The sequence below is a fragment of the Phoxinus phoxinus genome (genome assembly GCF_949152265.1).
Source record: "Phoxinus phoxinus genome assembly, chromosome: 5".
NCBI lineage: Eukaryota > Metazoa > Chordata > Actinopteri > Cypriniformes > Leuciscidae > Phoxinus > Phoxinus phoxinus.
In genome coordinates, this window is record NC_136880.1 from 12,680,408 (window position 1) to 12,697,766 (window position 17,359).

Genomic DNA, 17,359 nt, shown 5'->3' on the forward strand with positions numbered 1-17,359 from the left:
GTGACTTTAATATACACAGATAATGAAAAAGATGCATTGGGATTGGCATTTAAAGACATTATAAACTCAATTGGAGTTAGACAACACGTGTCAGGACCGACTCATTGTCGTAATCATACTCTAGATCTAATAGTATCACATGGAATAGATGTTGATGCCGTTGAAATACTGCAACAGAGCGATGACATCTCAGATCACTATCTAGTCTCGTGTAAATTACATTTAGCCAAGGCTGCAAAGCCGACTCCGTGTTATAAATATGTTAGACCCAACACTTCTGCCACTAAAGATTGCTTTATCAATAATCTTCCTAATCAGTTTCATCATCTCAGCATCCCGGATAGCTTAGAAGAACTTGATATTGCAACAGAAACTTTTAACTCTCTCTTTTCCATCACTTTAGACACAGTTGCTCCGCTGCGCTTAAAGAAGATTAAAGAACATAGTCCAACGCCGTGGCACAACGAGCACACTCAGGCCCTTAAGAGAGCAGCCAGAAAAATGGAGCGCAACTGGAAGAAAACAAAACTAGAGGTGTTTCGGATTTCATGGAAGGAGAGCTCGATTGCTTACAGGCTTTAAAAGCTGCTAGATCTGCTTATTTTTCAACCCTATTAGAAGAAAATAAACATAATCCTAGGTATTTATTTGAAACAGTGGCTAAACTAACGAAAAAGAAAGCTTCAAGCCCAGAAGTTTCCAAGCAACACAGCAGTAATGACTTTATGAACTTCTTCACTTATAAGATCGATAATATCAGGGACAAAATTATAACTATGCAACCGTCTAATACAGTATCGCATCAGGAAGTGCATTGTAGTCTCCCTGAGGGAAAATTTTATTTATTCGTTTCTATAGGAGAGGAAGAATTTTGCAAACTCGTCAAATCATCTAAATCGACAATGTGCATGTTAGACCCTATACCGACTAAGCTGCTGAAAGAGATGCTTCCAGATGTCATAGATCCTCTTCTTAATATCATTAATTCATCTTTGTCTCTAGGATACGTACCAAAAACCTTTAAGCTAGCTATGATTAAACCGCTTGTTAAAAAACAGCAACTTGATCCTACAAAACTAGTCAATTACAGGCCGATCTCTAATCTGCCATTTCTGTCAAAGATATTAGAAAAAGCAGTATCCTCACAACTGTGTTCCTTTCTTGAAAGAAATGATATCTGCGAGGATTTTCAGTCCGGATTTAGACCGTACCATAGTACCGAGACAGCTCTCGTTAGAGTCACAAATGATTTGCTCTTATCATCCGATCGTGGTTGTATCTCTCTATTAGTATTACTGGATCTTAGTGCTGCATTTGACACCTTTGACCACAACATCCTTTTAAATAGACTCGAACATTATGTTGGCATTAGTGGAATTGCACTAGCATGGTTTAAATCATACTTATCTGACCGTTATCAGTTTGTAGCAGTAAATGAAGAGATGTCTTATCAATCACAAGTTCAGTATGGTGTACCACAAGGCTCAGTACTAGGACCGCTGCTGTTCACTCTGTATATGCTACCATTAGGAGATATCATTAGGAAACATGGAATTAGCTTTCACTGTTATGCCGACGATACTCAGCTGTATATTTCTTCAAAACCTAACGAAACCTACCAATTCACAAAATTAACGGAATGCATAGCTGATATAAAAAATTGGATGACTAGTAATTTCCTACTACTAAATTCAGAAAAAACAGAGATTCTAATTATTAGGTTAGGAACCTGGGTGTGCTCTTTGATACCAATCTTTCATTTGAAAGCCATGTGTCTAGTATCTGTAAAACCGCTTTCTTCCATCTTAAAAATATATCTAAATTACGTCATATGCTCTCAATGAATAATGCAGAACAGTTAGTTCATGCATTTATGACCTCAAGGCTAGATTATTGTAGTGCTCTACTGGGTGGTTGCCCTGCACGCTTAATAAACAAACTACAGCTAGTTCAAAATGCAGCAACTCGAGTTCTTATTAGAACCAGGAAGTATGACCATGTTAGCCCTGTTCTGTCAACAATGCATTGGATGCCTATTAAACATCGTATAAATTTTAAAATATTGCTGATCACTTACAAAGCACTAAATGGTTTAGCTCCGCAGTACTTGAGCGAGCTCTTAACGCATTATAGTCCTTCACGTCTATTGCGATCTCAAAATTCCGGCCAGTTAATAATACCTAGAATATCAAAATCGACTGCTGGCGGTAGATCCTTTTCCTACTTAGCACCAAAACTTTGGAACAGTCTTCCTACCATTGTCCGGGAAGCAGACACACTCTGTCAGTTCAAATCTAGACTAAAAACACATCTCTTCGGCCTAGCATACACATAACACATTATAGACTTATATAATTAGGCTGCATAGTTTAGAACAGCCGGGACCGGGAACACTTCCCGTAATCCTGATGTACTTGGTACATCATAAGAAGGATGGCGTCTACGCTAATATTAGTCTCTCTGTCTATCCCGAGGTTTACTGCTGTCCACCGGAACCAGGCCGTATCCAGATCTGATGAAGGACCAGCGCCAGGACACGACGACGACGACGCTGACCTGAAGTGTCAACCAGTCTCCCCTCCTCTCCACTCCGACTTCAACCAACCGGAACTGGTCAAATACTCTGATTCATTCTGAACTTCATACACTGTTCACTCATTGGCCAGAGGAGAACTGGCCCCCGACTGAGCCTGGGTTCTCCCAAGGTTTTTTTCTCCCTTCTGTCACCTGATGGAGTTTTGGTTCCTTGCCGCTGTTGCCTTACCTTCTGGCTTGCTTAGTTGGGGACATTTAATATTCAACAATATTATAGATCTGCCTTAAAGGTGGACGATGATGAAATTATTTTTTTTGTATTTTCATGTTATCACTGTGAAGCTGCTTTGATACAATCTGTATTGTAAAAAGCGCTATATAAATAAAGATGACTTGACTTGATTTGACTTGACAAGCTCTCGAAACTCCACCCTCTGTGCCGGGAGAAGCAGCTCATTTGCATTTAAAGGCACACACACAAAATGATGCATTTTTAATGACCCTCAAAAAAGGACAACTTTAACACGCTGTAAAAAATTATCTGTGGTGTATTTTGAGCTAAAACTTCACATACACACTCTGGGGACAACAGAGACATATTTTACATATTATATACCACCGCTTTAACAGCTATTCATTCAAAAATATTTTTCACATCAAATCTAAACGCTGAATATTTATCTTGGTGTGAACAGGTCTGGGAACATAGATCCATGTTTTCATTATGCACCATATACATCTGGGGAGTTATAGGACTCTGGAAACATAGGAATGACTCCCAAAAATGCAGCAGGTAAAGATATTGATTTGACAAATGGATCTACAATTATTTAATAGGGTTGTTGTGTGACACTAGCTCTCGGACAGTTAGCAATTAACTACCTCCTACCGTTTTCTGGTCTAAAACTGTGGTTCCTTTGCTAAAACCAGTTTCCTGTCAGTCATCTTTCTCTAAGTGTTTATAGGTGGTAGCTTAGCTGGCATTTTCATTTAGCAGCTAAAAGGCAGAAGAGGAACAATTCTTGTAATGGCACGAGAGCTTAAAAGTTGGTCCTTTTGGCGGGCAGTATTGGCCGAGTTTGTTGGGATGACCATTTTTGTTTTTATTGGTATAGCCTCTGCCATTGGAAACAGGCATAACAGATTTCCTGACCAAGAGGTTAAAGTAGCTTTAGCTTTTGGTCTGGCGATTGCCACACTGGCTCAGAGTTTGGGGCATATCAGTGGAGCCCACTTGAACCCAGCTATTACTTTAGGACTTTTGGTTAGCTGTCAGATCAGTTTCTTCAGGGCCTTCATGTATGTCATTGCCCAGATGTTGGGAGCTGTGCTGGCAAGTGGCATTATGTTCAAAGTTAGCCCTGACCCTGAAACAACACTGGGGCTCAATATGGTAAGTTGCTTTATACAGAATATTACATTTCAACCACTAATACTACATTCAAAATTGTATTACATTGTTAGTTGTCATATGGGAATATTTTAGTAACTATAAGTTACAAAAAAAGTTTTTTTTTTAATCTAGCTGTGATTTTGTATGTTGATTTCAAACTCAAAATTGTCTTAAGCTAGAATATTTTAATTATTGTTTCCTCCTTTCAGTTTCTTTCTTTCTTTCTTTTTATTTGGGTCTGCTAAAGGGTTCTATAGAGTCTTAACTTATAAACTATAAGTTAACGTGCATTTAAAATATTAGGAAAATGATTAACGTAATACATTACATAATACATTTTCATAAGCTGTCAACCCAATAAACAATGTAAATATTTTCCAGGTAATATTTTAACAATTTGCTTCAGTGCCATAACAAAATAGCACAATTTTTGCTCTTTCATTTTTATTTCATGATTGTTTTACTGTTTAAATTTAACTATACAAATTCTACAATATTTAATGGTATAGGCTCCCTTTGTAACCCTTTTCCCCATGTAGAGTGACTACACTCCCTGCTAATGGGGTAAATGTTTTAGATGAGCTGTCTTTTTCTTCTGACAGTAATGGTACAAATGTTCAAATTTCAATCATATGTTAGGAGGTATTCTTGAAATCACAAGTATTATCTTGTCTTATGATTGTAATATGACAGTAGTAGTAGCATGTTGAACTTTTTGCATCATTACAAGCTAATCCAAAATGTATTTGTTTATTTGTCTTGTAGCTGAGTAACGGTGTGTCACAGGGACAGGGATTTGCCATTGAGCTCTTTGCAACCTTTCAGCTGGTCCTCTGTGTCTTGGCCACAACAGACAAACACCGGACGGATGTCACAGGCTCTGCACCCCTAGCCATCGGACTATCAGTCGGTTTAGGGCACCTGGTAGCAGTAAGCACTTGATAATTGACTTTTCATCAAGCAAACGTAAATGATACGCAATGTTCTTAGATCAGTAGATTTCAACACGATTCTGCATGCATAACCTTATAAGCTCATCATTCTCATCCGCAGATCAGTTACACCGGCTGCGGCATCAACCCTGCTCGATCTTTTGGACCAGCCGTTATTCTTGAATCCTTTAAAAACCACTGGGTACGTTCGTACCTCATTTTATCAACAAGGTTGTTGTCAGAACAAATTGCAATTGCTGTTTGAGTAAAAACTAAAATGAATGGCAACTTAAATGCTTTGCTGAGGGTAGAGAATAGTCATTGTATGATTTGCTTATATTTGACATAGTATTACTTCTTCAAAAGCATTCATAAGGCAGAAAATAAAACGTTTGGCTCTTTTAGATAACTTGTTCTTTTGCGTACTATGTGTAAAATAAAAATTTGATCAACTGTAACAATTATTTCCTTGTAGATATACTGGATCGCACCCATGGTCGGTGGGGCGGCTGCTGCTCTTGTGTATGACTTCTTGCTCTACCCAAAAAAGGAAGCGTTTGGCAAGCGTATGAAGGTCCTGAAGGGGACGGCTGATCCGGACGCCTCGGCGACAGAACCGCTAATCGAACCCCGAACCGCCAGATCTGGGTCTGGTCAGTGGCCTAGGCCCTGAAACGTGTCTTTAACCTTCATTAAATGTCTACATACATTACCAAAATATACAACATCATTTCTCTTGTTGTTGTTGTCCAAATGATCGTTTTGTCGGCTTCTTCTAGTGTCTTACTCTGTGTACCAGCATCGTTCTGGCTAAATTGTACTTGCACGGCTACTTCCAACACTTCTAGCATCTCAGGGATCTCCTGTAACAGCATTCAGCGCACTTACACACTTATTCTTGGGGCAGGCCGATTGTTTTTGCTTCACGGGCTGGCAGTTGATTGAATAAATTAATCTTGTTTTCAGCATTAACGTGACTTATCTTGACTTTTGAGTTTGCCATAATTTTTCTATCTATAATTTCCTATCAATTCTTATGTAATCAGTCTTAAATAGTAACTTGCTGGCAGCCCTATACTGTAAACATACAGTTTTGGTCATGAGTTTACATAAACCTTGCAGAATCTGCACAAAATAATAATAATAATCATTTTAACAAAATAAGAGGGAGTATAAAAATTACTTGTTTTAGTAGTTCCATGAATAAGCTATTTCACATAATAGATATTACATATAGTCCACAAGACAAAATAGTAAATTCATTTACAAAATGTTCATAAGTTTACACACACTTGATTCTTAATACTGCATGTCTCTTTACCTGGATGATCCATGATCTGCGTAGTTGTCAAGATTCCCTTAATTGTCCTGAGCAGTTAAACACTGTTCGAAAGATCCTCTAAGATGTGTTCGTCTTCTTTGGTTTTCCAGCATCTTCTGCATATTTGAACCCTTTCCAACATTAGACAAAATAAGTACAACTTACTCTGATCATCCTGTTGCTACCCTTCTTATTTAGTTAAAATTATTAACCTTTTGCGGATTATTATGACCACAACTCCTCTCTCAGACATTGCAGCATTGTTAGATTGTGGTTGTTGAAGACCTCCATGTAATACCCAGAATATTTCTTCTATGTTTGAAAATGTCTGGACTGTGAACAGTATGATTTTAAGGCGCCATTTTACAAATTAGACAATTAGACAAGAACCACGTTATGTCAAATTGAAAGTACAGAAGTTTCTGTGGCACTAGCATATCACATTTGTTCCCCAACCCTATCCCCATCTGCCATTGATTGAACAGATGGTCCAGTCAGGCTGTTTGGTTAGAGGATGTTGTTATGCCGGCCTAACTGGGATAATCAAACAAACACAGCAAAGCTTCGAAGAAGTTAAAAAGCCACAGTTTCAACACATTTCAAAAGTCTCGCCTTCTGAATGCTTAACTCCAGCTGTCTCTTGATATTACGCTGGGAAAGAGGAAAGTGTTTTAACATGTAAAGAATTAAGCATTTGCAAATCTGTAGCAATATGTGCTCAACATTGCACTGAGAGGTTTATGAGAACACTTCTGCAAAGCAGTTAACAAGTATAACCAAACCGAGCCGATGTCAACTTCTGTATCACCTCCAGACTAACCGACGCTAAAGCTGTCACACTAGTCAGCATTTTGTGGACTGCCACGAATTACAAAGAATTGAACAAAACTCTTTGTTGGACAATGCCACAAACTGAATGTCTCGGGCTGTTTGCTCTACTAACTGTCGACATAATTGAAATGAATATATCCACTAGCACATTTTGAAAGGAATTATTTAGTTTCCTTTTTGGCGCAGTCAGATGTATTGCATGCATAGATGCTGCTCACGTGGGCATATATCGTTTTAATGAGCACAGCAAAACATCAGATATCTACAATAAATATATTTTAGGGAGAGCATTTCACTTATGATGAATAATCATCAATGCTTAGCATCGGTTTTTAAAACCACTGAGCAAAACTTCTTGGCCGGCATTCAAATGTTAATCATAACTTGTGGCTCGGTTTCATTGGAAAACTATGATTTCTGTTTTATTGTCTTATGAGGTAGATAAAAATGAACACCGTGAAGGAGATCTGACTTATTAGACATGCAGATGGCTGTTTAAAAAATCTGTTTTAATCTTCTTTCAAATTATTTTTGACAATATCTGTATATCTGGTAATCAAGTGTAGTGAAAAATGGTTTCCAACGATTGTAAACAGCACGATCTAATGGACAGGTGATGACCAAGGCATTCGACTACCTGCTCCCTTTACTCAAAATACTTTTTGGGGCCTCAGCCATAAAACATGTTGCATATTTGCACACGTAGTCTCTTTGGCAAGTGTTGCAAGTAATTGTAAAGCAATCCTGATGAATATTTGTGCAGAATCTGTCATGGAATGCAAATACTTGTTTGTGAAACTCTAAGTTATTAGCCAAAAAATTATTAATTTAAGTGAAATTATTCTTGTGGTAAATTACCATTTTTGGATATGTTCTGGTTTTTGTTTGACAGACACAGACTATCCATCTTTCCATCCATTTTCCAAACCGTTTGTCCTCTGCAGGGATGCTGGAGCTTATCCAGTCATTTCAAAAACCATGAAGTGATAATGGGATTTTTAGTTATTTTTTAAACATTTTTAAACTTGCCCACTCAAAGATAAGAAAAAAGAATAATAATAATAGTCATTCTGCAACTGAAGAAAAATTGTAAACCAAATGTGTTATGAAAATGTGCTGTCTTACGAGCTTTTAACTTCCCCTGCAACCTAAACACAGAGAAGAGTTTATACTGGTGGCTTTGCTGAGGGTGGAGTGACACTTTTGAACAACATTTATCAAGTGACAGAACTGCAACACCCAAACGTTCAGTTATCAGTTTCCTCACATTGTGCTGATGAGGCATCAACAAGCACACACTGTAGATCTCCTCCAGCACAGTTTGCATTGCTTGACAAAAGCGAAATGCAAAGCAAACTCAGTCTCAGGGGGACTGTGAGTCGAGGGAGGGAATTTCAACTTCACAATGTAGAGGATTTCCATCTTTTATCCATCCAAATGCTATGCAAATTTCATACATAAATATAGTGGGAATCTGTGGGTAAAAAATAATAAAAAATAGACCCCCACCCCCCAGTGAGTCCCACTAACCCTAAAGGTGTCTTGAGCAATGCGAGCATGAGCCGCAATCTATAGGAGAGAAGAATGGGATCGGGAAAAGGTGGATTCAAACCTCCATCCTTACTCTCCACACCACTATTCATGTAACACACTCTTTTTTATTTTCCTTTCTTTTTGTTGCCAAGAGTGTAATTTCAGGGTTTGTTTGTTTTTACAGAAATAAAATAAAAATGCATAAAAAAATCTGACTTGTTATCTGACTTTGTCTTTTCTGTTTCCGTTGCAGGAGGTCTGGGAGCTGAGTAAACATGGATTACAGAACAACCAGGCAAACTCCTCTCTTGACAGATTTAAGTTAACTGGATACCCAGCAAGCAATAGCCGTCATTTTTTGATTTTACAGCAGCTTTTGATGTAATAGATCATAGTCTTCTCATAGCCAAACTCAAAGCATATGGTTTTTCACACTCAGCACTAACTTGGGTGCATAGTTATCTTTCCAATAGGACGCAACAGGTTTATTTTAATGGTAGTCTATCTTATTGCTTAACAACATCATGCGGCATAGCACAAGGAAGTTGCCTGGGTCCACTTTTATTTTCAATATTTATAAACGATTTTCCATATATTTTTAGAAAGGCTAGTGTTGTTATGTATGCTGATGATGCTACTTTGTTCAATGCAGCATCAACATTGCCTGAACTCAATGAGAATCTTCAGCATGAGTTAAATACAGTAATGGACTGGGTGAAAAAGAATAAATTGGTACTGAATATTTCCAAAACTAAATGTATGATATTTTGCAATAGATACATGTTTCCAAGTATCACCCCACTTAATCTGCATATAGAGAGCAATGTGGCCGAGCAGGTTACCAGATTCACACTGCTGGGTGTTAGACTAGATCATTTATTATCTTGGTCAGACCAGATTGACCACATTGTCAGTAAGAAGGGCAGGGGTATTGCTATGTCCAGAAAATGCTCTGTATATTGTCCAACTGCTACATTGAAAAACGTCGTCCAAAGTCTCGTTCTGTCTCACTTATATTACTGTCCAGTAGTTTGGAGTAGTGCGGCCCAAAAACATCTAAGAAAACTTCAAATTGCACAGAATAGAGCAGCCAGAGTAGTTCTGCACTGTTCTTTTCGCGCCAGTGTGCGGGAGATGCATATTAAACTATCTTGGTTGACAGTAGATGCAAAAGTAAAATATAATCTTCTGTTGCTCATGCATAAGGTCATGGCTGATGAAGCATATAACTTTATAAAAGAAAAAATATTGTTTAGTGGATATGGTCATGAGCATGTGACACGCTCAGTCAGCAACAAGATAATGATTACTCCTAGTCCAAGATGTAATTTTATGAAGAAAACTATTGTATACAGAGGGGCTGTAGAGTGGAACTCACTTCCATCCAGCGTCAGGGAACTCAAAAATAAATGTTCTTTTAAGAAAACAATAAAACAGAGATTACAGGTGTGATAGTAGGCCTACTACCTATTTTATTTTCGCATGTTTTGTTTTAATTGTTTTGAATTGCATGTTGAATAGATGTTGCTTTTTGCATAACTGCATAATTTGTACTCTTTTCAAATGTGTCATGGTAGCTAATATATATCGTATAGCTTTTATAGATTTTATTGATGTATTGATTAATTGAATTTTGTATTTTTTTGTATTGTGATTTCAGTGGACCCCAGGAAGATTAGCGACCACCATAGTGGGAGCTAATGGGGATCCAAATAAAACAATAAAACAATAAAACAATTTCACCGCCTCGGTTAACTAAAGACGCGATATAGTCCGGCTATGAGTAAACTGCTTCTAGCCAAAATAATCTTGAATTTAGTTACATGTCGTTTTTGCCAAAATAACTTGTATGATATTCCAATTCCATCATGTAAGCAAAGTCAACAGTGATTACAAGGTGTTTGGTTTCATTTCTTTGACATGTTATATGCGTAGCCTGTGTGTCTATTCTTGGGCTATGGTTAGACTTCTATTACATTTTCACTGACAGCCCACATTTTGCCTTGTTTTAGCCTAGACCTCAGGGCTGTGTTTGGATGCCTATTAGACGTCTTTTAAACGCAAAATTGCTTGCTGGGTATTAGTATTAGCTCTTAATGTTGAAGAAATTGATCTGCAGATCAGTATAATATTTTATTTTTAAGTAATATTAAATATATACATCATAAATATATAATTCTTGAAATTAGATGTTTAAAGTCCTATCTCTGTTGCCATTATTGGAAATTATACCTTCTTATACCCTAGTGAAAAAAAAGTATACTTTATTGTATTTGAAATATATTCCCTTTTTCAATAGTACATTGCAAATATACACAAAAAAAATATACTATCTTTAAATATATTAAAAGTATATTAGCATCATGCTTTTTATCTATTTTTATAATACAACTTTTAACACACTTTAAAATAATAGTACTTTAGTATATTTTCTAAAAATATATTTAAAAGCAAGCACACTTTTAACATATTTCTAACAAGTGCACTATAAGTACATTGGTAATAAATATATGCTTAAATACACTTTTAAAAAATATGCTAAAAACAAGCATACTTTTAATGTATTTCTAACAAGTGCACTATAAGTACATTGGTAATAAATCTATGCTTAAATACACTTTTAAGAAATATGCTAAAAACAAGCATACTTTTAATATATTTCTAACAAGTGCACTATAAGTACATTGGTAATAAATCTATGCTTAAATACACTTTTAAGAAATATGCTAAAAACAAGCATACTTTTAATATATTTCTAACAAGTGCACTATAAGTACATTGGTAATAAATCTATGCTTAAATACACTTTTAAAAAATATGCTAAAAACAAGCATACTTTTAATGTATTTCTAACAAGTGCACTATAAGTACATTGGTAATAAATATATGCTTAATTACACTTTTAAGAAATATGCTGAAAACAAGCATACTTTTAATGTATTTCTAACAAGTGCACTATAAGTACATTGGTAATAAATATGCTTAATTACACTTTTAAGAAATATGCTGAAAACAAGCATACTTTTAATATATTCCTAACAAGTGTGTAACCCACCCAATTAATTGAGGCTGTGTTTTCATGTATTTTCATGTATGATTTTATATTTTTCCTTGCCTAATGCATGAAATGTTCAGACATATGTTTTATTATAATTTATTTATTTTATTATTTTGTTTTTGCTGAGGGCCGAAACTAATAAAGAATTGCGTCGATGGGTGCTGACGTCACATTCGCGCCAGCTCGTTGAACAGAGAGATATGTGAGCCACATGTGTGGCTATCGTTTATCTTATCCATCGTCGTCAATATTCTTCTAATTTTATGTCTGAACTGTTTTATTGCATTAGGTAAGTCACAATTGTTTCATATTTTCATAAATAATGTTTAAGTTTGTGTTTGTTCATATAAGAAAATGTGGATGGTTAATGCTGTTCGTAATCGAGTATAAACTGGGCAATACAACACATGTAAAGTGTTTATGCTGTATTAGTATACTTGTTAAACCTGTTTACACATTTATGTTATGGGAATAATGTATTAAGTTTAAGAGTTATATGAATGTTTTATATGCATTTCGTGATGGGTGCTGACGTCACATTCGCGCCAGCTCATTGAACAGAGAGATATGTGAGCCACGTGTGGCTATCGTTTATCTTATCCATCGTCGTCAATATTTTTCTGATTTGATGTCTGAACTGTTTTATTGCATTAGTTGGCTTGTTTCAACGCTCCGTGGTCGTGTTGGATTCGCGCAGTGAGGCAGAAACGCGCTGGATTCCTATGTGGAAGAATCGAGTCATCTTGGCGACTCTTTCACGAGGAAAAAGATTCGATTTGTTCATCGTTCATCCCTGCAAAGTCTGTAGGCATTCACCTTCAAACGAACTGAATTGAACTGAGTCAATTACATTTCCATCTACACAAATTTAACTGAGTCAATTACACTTCTATCCAAATGAACTGAACTGAGTCATATTCGCACGAACTGAACTGAGTCCATCACACTGAACTGAGTCAATTGCATTGCACTCAGACTTCATCACACTTACAAGGTTGAATTTAATTATTTTATTTTCATTTTATTTGATTGTCATTGATTGAATGGTATAGATATCTCATGTGATGTGTACAAAGTGATGCGTGCCTATGAAGTGAACAGCGAAGTGAGATTTCAGTGTACTGTTCAGTGAACTGATTGTTTCATTCATTAATTTCATTATTATTCATTAATTCATATTTCTGATTTTATTTCATTCCTTTGGTTCAATAATTTTTATTTTTATTTATCTGTCTAGTTAGGATTTTAGACACCAGTTAGTTTAAATAAGTGCAGTCACACATTATAATTTTTTAATATATTTTTTTATTAATGCAAGGTGTGACACCCCGAACCCAGGACTCCATATACTTTAAGTTGTGATTATAAGTATTTGGTGAGCTCAGACCCTAAGTAGATATTTTTCCTCCTTTTATTTTATGGTGTTATCCTATTAATGGGTTACAAGTGCACTATAAGTACATTTGTAATAAATATATGCTTAAATACACTTTTTAATGTGCATTTGTTATTGAAGACAAAGTGTGCTATTTGTAGTATTTGGATTAAGCCAAAGGTATTACGGAGAATATAATTTTTACTCAAACATAATAGACTTGTATATTGCTCGTAATGATTTTGTAATGTACTTGTAACACAGATAAAGTACACTTTATTATCACTAATCAAGTATGTATCTAGTCCCTACACAGGCATATACTTAAAGTATACTAAGTATACTTGAAGTTGTTCCAATTTAGTACACAAAAGTACACTAAATACACTTAAAGTTATGCTTTACTACAATTTAAATACAACTAAAATATACTTAGTACAAAATTAGTTGTTTCAAAATAGCACACTTAAAGTTAACTAATCCTTAACACACTTGAAGTATACTTATAATTAGTGTGGCTGCAAGTATACTTATTATTTATTTTTAATATATTTATGGTATATTTCTTGTATGTTTCGAAGACACTTGTAATTAATTTGTAATGTACTTGTAACACAAATAAAGTACACTTTAATACACTAATCAAGTATGTAACTAGTCCTTACACAGGCATATACTTAAAGTATACTAAATATACTTAAAGTTGTTCCAATTTAGTACACAAAAGTACACTAAATACATTTAAAGTTATGCTTTACTACAACTTAATTACTACTAAAATATACTTAGTACAAAATTAGTTGTTTCAAAATAGCACACTTTAAGTTAACTAATCATTAATACACTTGAAGTATACTAATAATTAGTCTGGCTTCAAGTATACTTAACATATTTTTTTTTCACTAGGGTATATATATATATATATTTTTAATCAATTTAAAGGTAATGTATCTTGCAACAAAAAAAAGTGAGTGTTTCCATTTTTGATTGTACTGTTTACATTAAGTCTGTATTAAATAAAATTTTTAACATTTTAAACCAGCGGAGCTTCCCACACAGAGAAGATCTCCTGCTCTGCTTTTTCTATGTTTATCATGTGACAAATGTGTTTGACCATTGCGCTTGCTCATGACGCTGTGTTCTGAAAACATGCGCTCAAGTTAAAATAAGTAAAAAAAAAGAAAAAAAAGAGAGGCTTGATTTTTTCCAGAACGTGTGATCTTTACTGAAGCACACAGAAGACCAGTGGCCCACCTGATCAAAAGTTATCCATTTTCCAAAGATTTATTAAATAATTGTATCTACAATAATAATAATACTGAATGTATACTTTTTTATTTAGTTAAAAGAATGATTAAATGCTAGTTTTCATGGTCAATCACAGGCGATCTAGTTTTCCCTCTCCCATATCATAATGCTTATCAAAATTAAAATTAAACTGGCTTTAATTCGTCAGTTTCTGTTCGTTCGACAATGTTATCTTAAGATCCAAGTTCCAAATGTAAGAACTGTGCGTTTGTGGAGTTGAATTTGGAAATGGCGAAGTAAATATCAATCAATTAAATCAATCAAAGCCTAGCTATCCCAAATGTGCTTCAAGAAACCAAGGCTAGCAATGAATCCAGGCGATTCCTTTAATGGGATCTGACAGAGACAACTGACTATAAGGTCCCTCGTCTCAGACTAATGCTCAGGGGTGTATATATATGGTGGGGGTTCTGTCAATTTTTAAATTAAATGGATTATCAAACTTAAAACAACACAAAGAACATCATTTTTCAGGTATATGTTGCCAAAATAATTTATTTCATGAAGTGAGAAAAATATATAAATCCAGAAGTTTCGTACAGACAAATGTGTAAATTTTACCCTTATTAAATGTAATATTAAAAAAAAAATTAAAAAAAAATTAATAAACACAAACTTTATGATAAACTGTTTGCATATTTTCTCTTGTCAAGTTGGTTAATTTTATATAATTTTAAACCAGATTACAAAACTACCACAAGCATTATTAGGCTGTCTGTTTAGACCCGTTTCTGTTCCACGAATAATAATTAAGTTAAATAAATGAACTGATACTGTATTCCAAATGAGTAAAACAGTTCAAAGATGTATAACTGTAACGGTCACCAGCTGGAGTGCCCTTGAGAGCCACCAGAGGGCACTCCATATCAGACTATCACTCCCTCACAAACTACATTTCCCAGAACTCACTGCCCGGACTCATCATCACTGATTGCATTCACCTGTGTCTCATTACCCTGTTAGTAGGGTTGCCAACCGTTCCGTATAATACGGAATCGTCCCGCATTTGACACATAAAAGTCTTGTTCCGTATCGAACCGATACGGAACGCACTTTGTTCCGTATTTTTGAGAATCAATTCAGTGCAAATCCATGACAGACACACACATAGCTTCTAATATATGTCAGACTATGAACGAAGACATTTGTAGGTTATGATAAGAAAAAAAACGACGGTGCGTGCGGTAGATACTAATTTCTCCCCCTGTTTGTCTATGATCAGCATAGCGTTTTTAACATCATCAGAGAATGCCCTTTTAATTGGACGTTTCAGTCACTGTGAGTCATGTATCGTAGCAACGATGACGACAAGTGACAACAGCGGGAAATGTAAAAATGACTACCTTCCAGCAGCCGGCGAAAAAGAAAACAGCTGTTCCTCACTGTTCCTTATTTCCATTTCAGAAAGTTGGCAACCCTACCTGTTAGTCTCAGCCTATTTATACCATGTTCACTCATTCACTCTCTGCGAAGTTGTGTATGTTGTTGCACTGCATTTCCGAGCGTTTTTCCTGGTTTCATGTCTCTTGGTTTTTGGATTTCTTGCCTGTTCCGTAGATTACTCTTTTATCTCTGACCCCTGTTTTGTTTGTTTGTTTGTTTGTTTGGACTGCCTACCTTTTGTTTGTTTGTTTTGACCTATTGCCTGTATATTGGATTACGTGTCTGGATTGCCCCTTAATTAAAGTCCAAATCAATAGATGTATTGCTCAATATTGGCAACCGGTGTTTGTGAGTGCAACTCCCCAGATCTGAAGCCCAGAGAACCTGTGGTCAATCCTCAAATCCTGACCGCCTCCGAGCGCTACTGAGGGAAGAGCGGATCGCTGTCGGTCAGGGTCAGGCCCAGAAGCTGATATCCAGCACGCCAGAGCCTATGAAGAAGGCTCAACACTGTAAACATTGTCTCTTTGCATATATTGAATGTTTTTGACAATAAAAAGCCTTTGAAACTTATTAAATGCTTATCATTGTTTTCCAGCATACCATGGAAACATGTGGAAAAAAAATCTACTTTTTAAAATACTTTTTGTAGAGCTCTGTAACGTTATCATGTATTTCCTGTTGCTTCATTGGAATGCCAGAAGCTTGAACGCTAATGGACAGGATTTAAAAAATAATATAAATATATATGTATATTTTGCGAATATGAATAAATCTCATGATGTCATCTGTATACAAGAAACATGGTGGTTATGCAAGTCTTAGGTTTTAAGATGAGTAGTTATGAGGTAATAAGGAAAGGGATTATGGTAAAGTGGTGGAGGATGTGCAATATTCATTAAAGAGAGTTTGATAAACAGACGTAAATAATAAAAGTAATACAGAATGAGTATAGAATGGATACACAGAGGACAACCAGAGTATTAAAGTTATCCGTGTTCAGAACTAACAATGGATATTTTGAAAAGGGCCATGGAGAAATGTCAAACAAAAATGATTATGTGGTGATTTTAATGCTCACAGTGGTATTTGGGGTTAGCAGTGTTTCTGCATCAGTAGCTTGTAAATGTACAGTATGTTGACAGTATCTAAATATAGAATAGACAGTGGTCATTTTCCAGTGACCTGTGATATAAATATATGTAATTATTATGGTGCTAAGTGGGCATATAATAATGCAGACTGGGAGAAACTCTGAATGCTATGTGAACATTTCACTCATCTTTCAGTAGAGGGTAGTGTTGATAACAGTTATTTAGCAAAGTGGTGAATGGCTTTCATTTAGCAGCTTCTCAGTCTATCCCACCATCATGGTGTAAGCTCTCGGCATTATGCTAGTGTTGTTCTGCTACCATTGTGGGATTTCCCATTTATCCGAAGTGTTTTGAGTTTTTGTTGATTTGTGTTGACAGCTTACATGAAAGGATACATGTAATGGAAGACAATAGAAAGGCAGCTATTACAAATAAAGAAAAGGTCATTTCCGTTAACGCTAAAACACAACACAATGAAGTGCAACATTCAAAATACAGGTAAAACACCTGTAAAAATTAATACGGAAAATTCCATCAAATTAATACAGTGCCCTATTTTTATGGATTTTTTTTATAGTGCGGGAACCGGCAAACGT

The 17,359-nt window shown here is 35.7% G+C and overlaps 1 protein-coding gene across 2 annotated transcripts; it reads left to right on the forward strand.

Annotated features, from left to right (window-relative positions):
- The first annotated feature begins 3,507 nt into the window (after positions 1–3,507).
- aqp1a.2 (aquaporin 1a (Colton blood group), tandem duplicate 2) lies at positions 3,508–10,399 on the forward strand. Of its 2 annotated transcripts, XM_079613441.1 has the most exons (6): positions 3,508–3,928; positions 4,694–4,858; positions 4,982–5,062; positions 5,336–5,513; positions 8,799–8,898; positions 10,282–10,399. In XM_079613441.1, exons 1-5 carry the CDS (start codon positions 3,563–3,565, stop codon positions 8,816–8,818), a joined length of 810 nt encoding a protein of 269 aa, XP_079469567.1. In that variant the 5' UTR covers positions 3,508–3,562; the 3' UTR covers positions 8,819–8,898; positions 10,282–10,399. The 2 variants fall into 2 exon arrangements, with proteins under 2 accessions (XP_079469567.1, XP_079469568.1); XM_079613442.1 differs by lacking the exon at positions 10,282–10,399 and having other exon boundaries at positions 5,336–5,508.
- Positions 10,400–17,359: the final 6,960 nt, after the last annotated feature.

Bases quoted from the DNA above. Each gene is read 5' to 3' on its own strand.
- aqp1a.2 (XM_079613441.1), top strand. From the start codon at position 3,563: ATGGCACGAGAGCTTAAAAGTTGGTCCTTTTGGCGGGCAGTATTGGCC. The intron at 5,063-5,335 runs GTACGTTCGTAC...ATTTCCTTGTAG, and splicing joins AATCCTTTAAAAACCACTGG to ATATACTGGATCGCACCCAT. The intron at 5,514-8,798 runs GTCAGTGGCCTA...TTTCCGTTGCAG, and splicing joins AACCGCCAGATCTGGGTCTG to GAGGTCTGGGAGCTGAGTAA.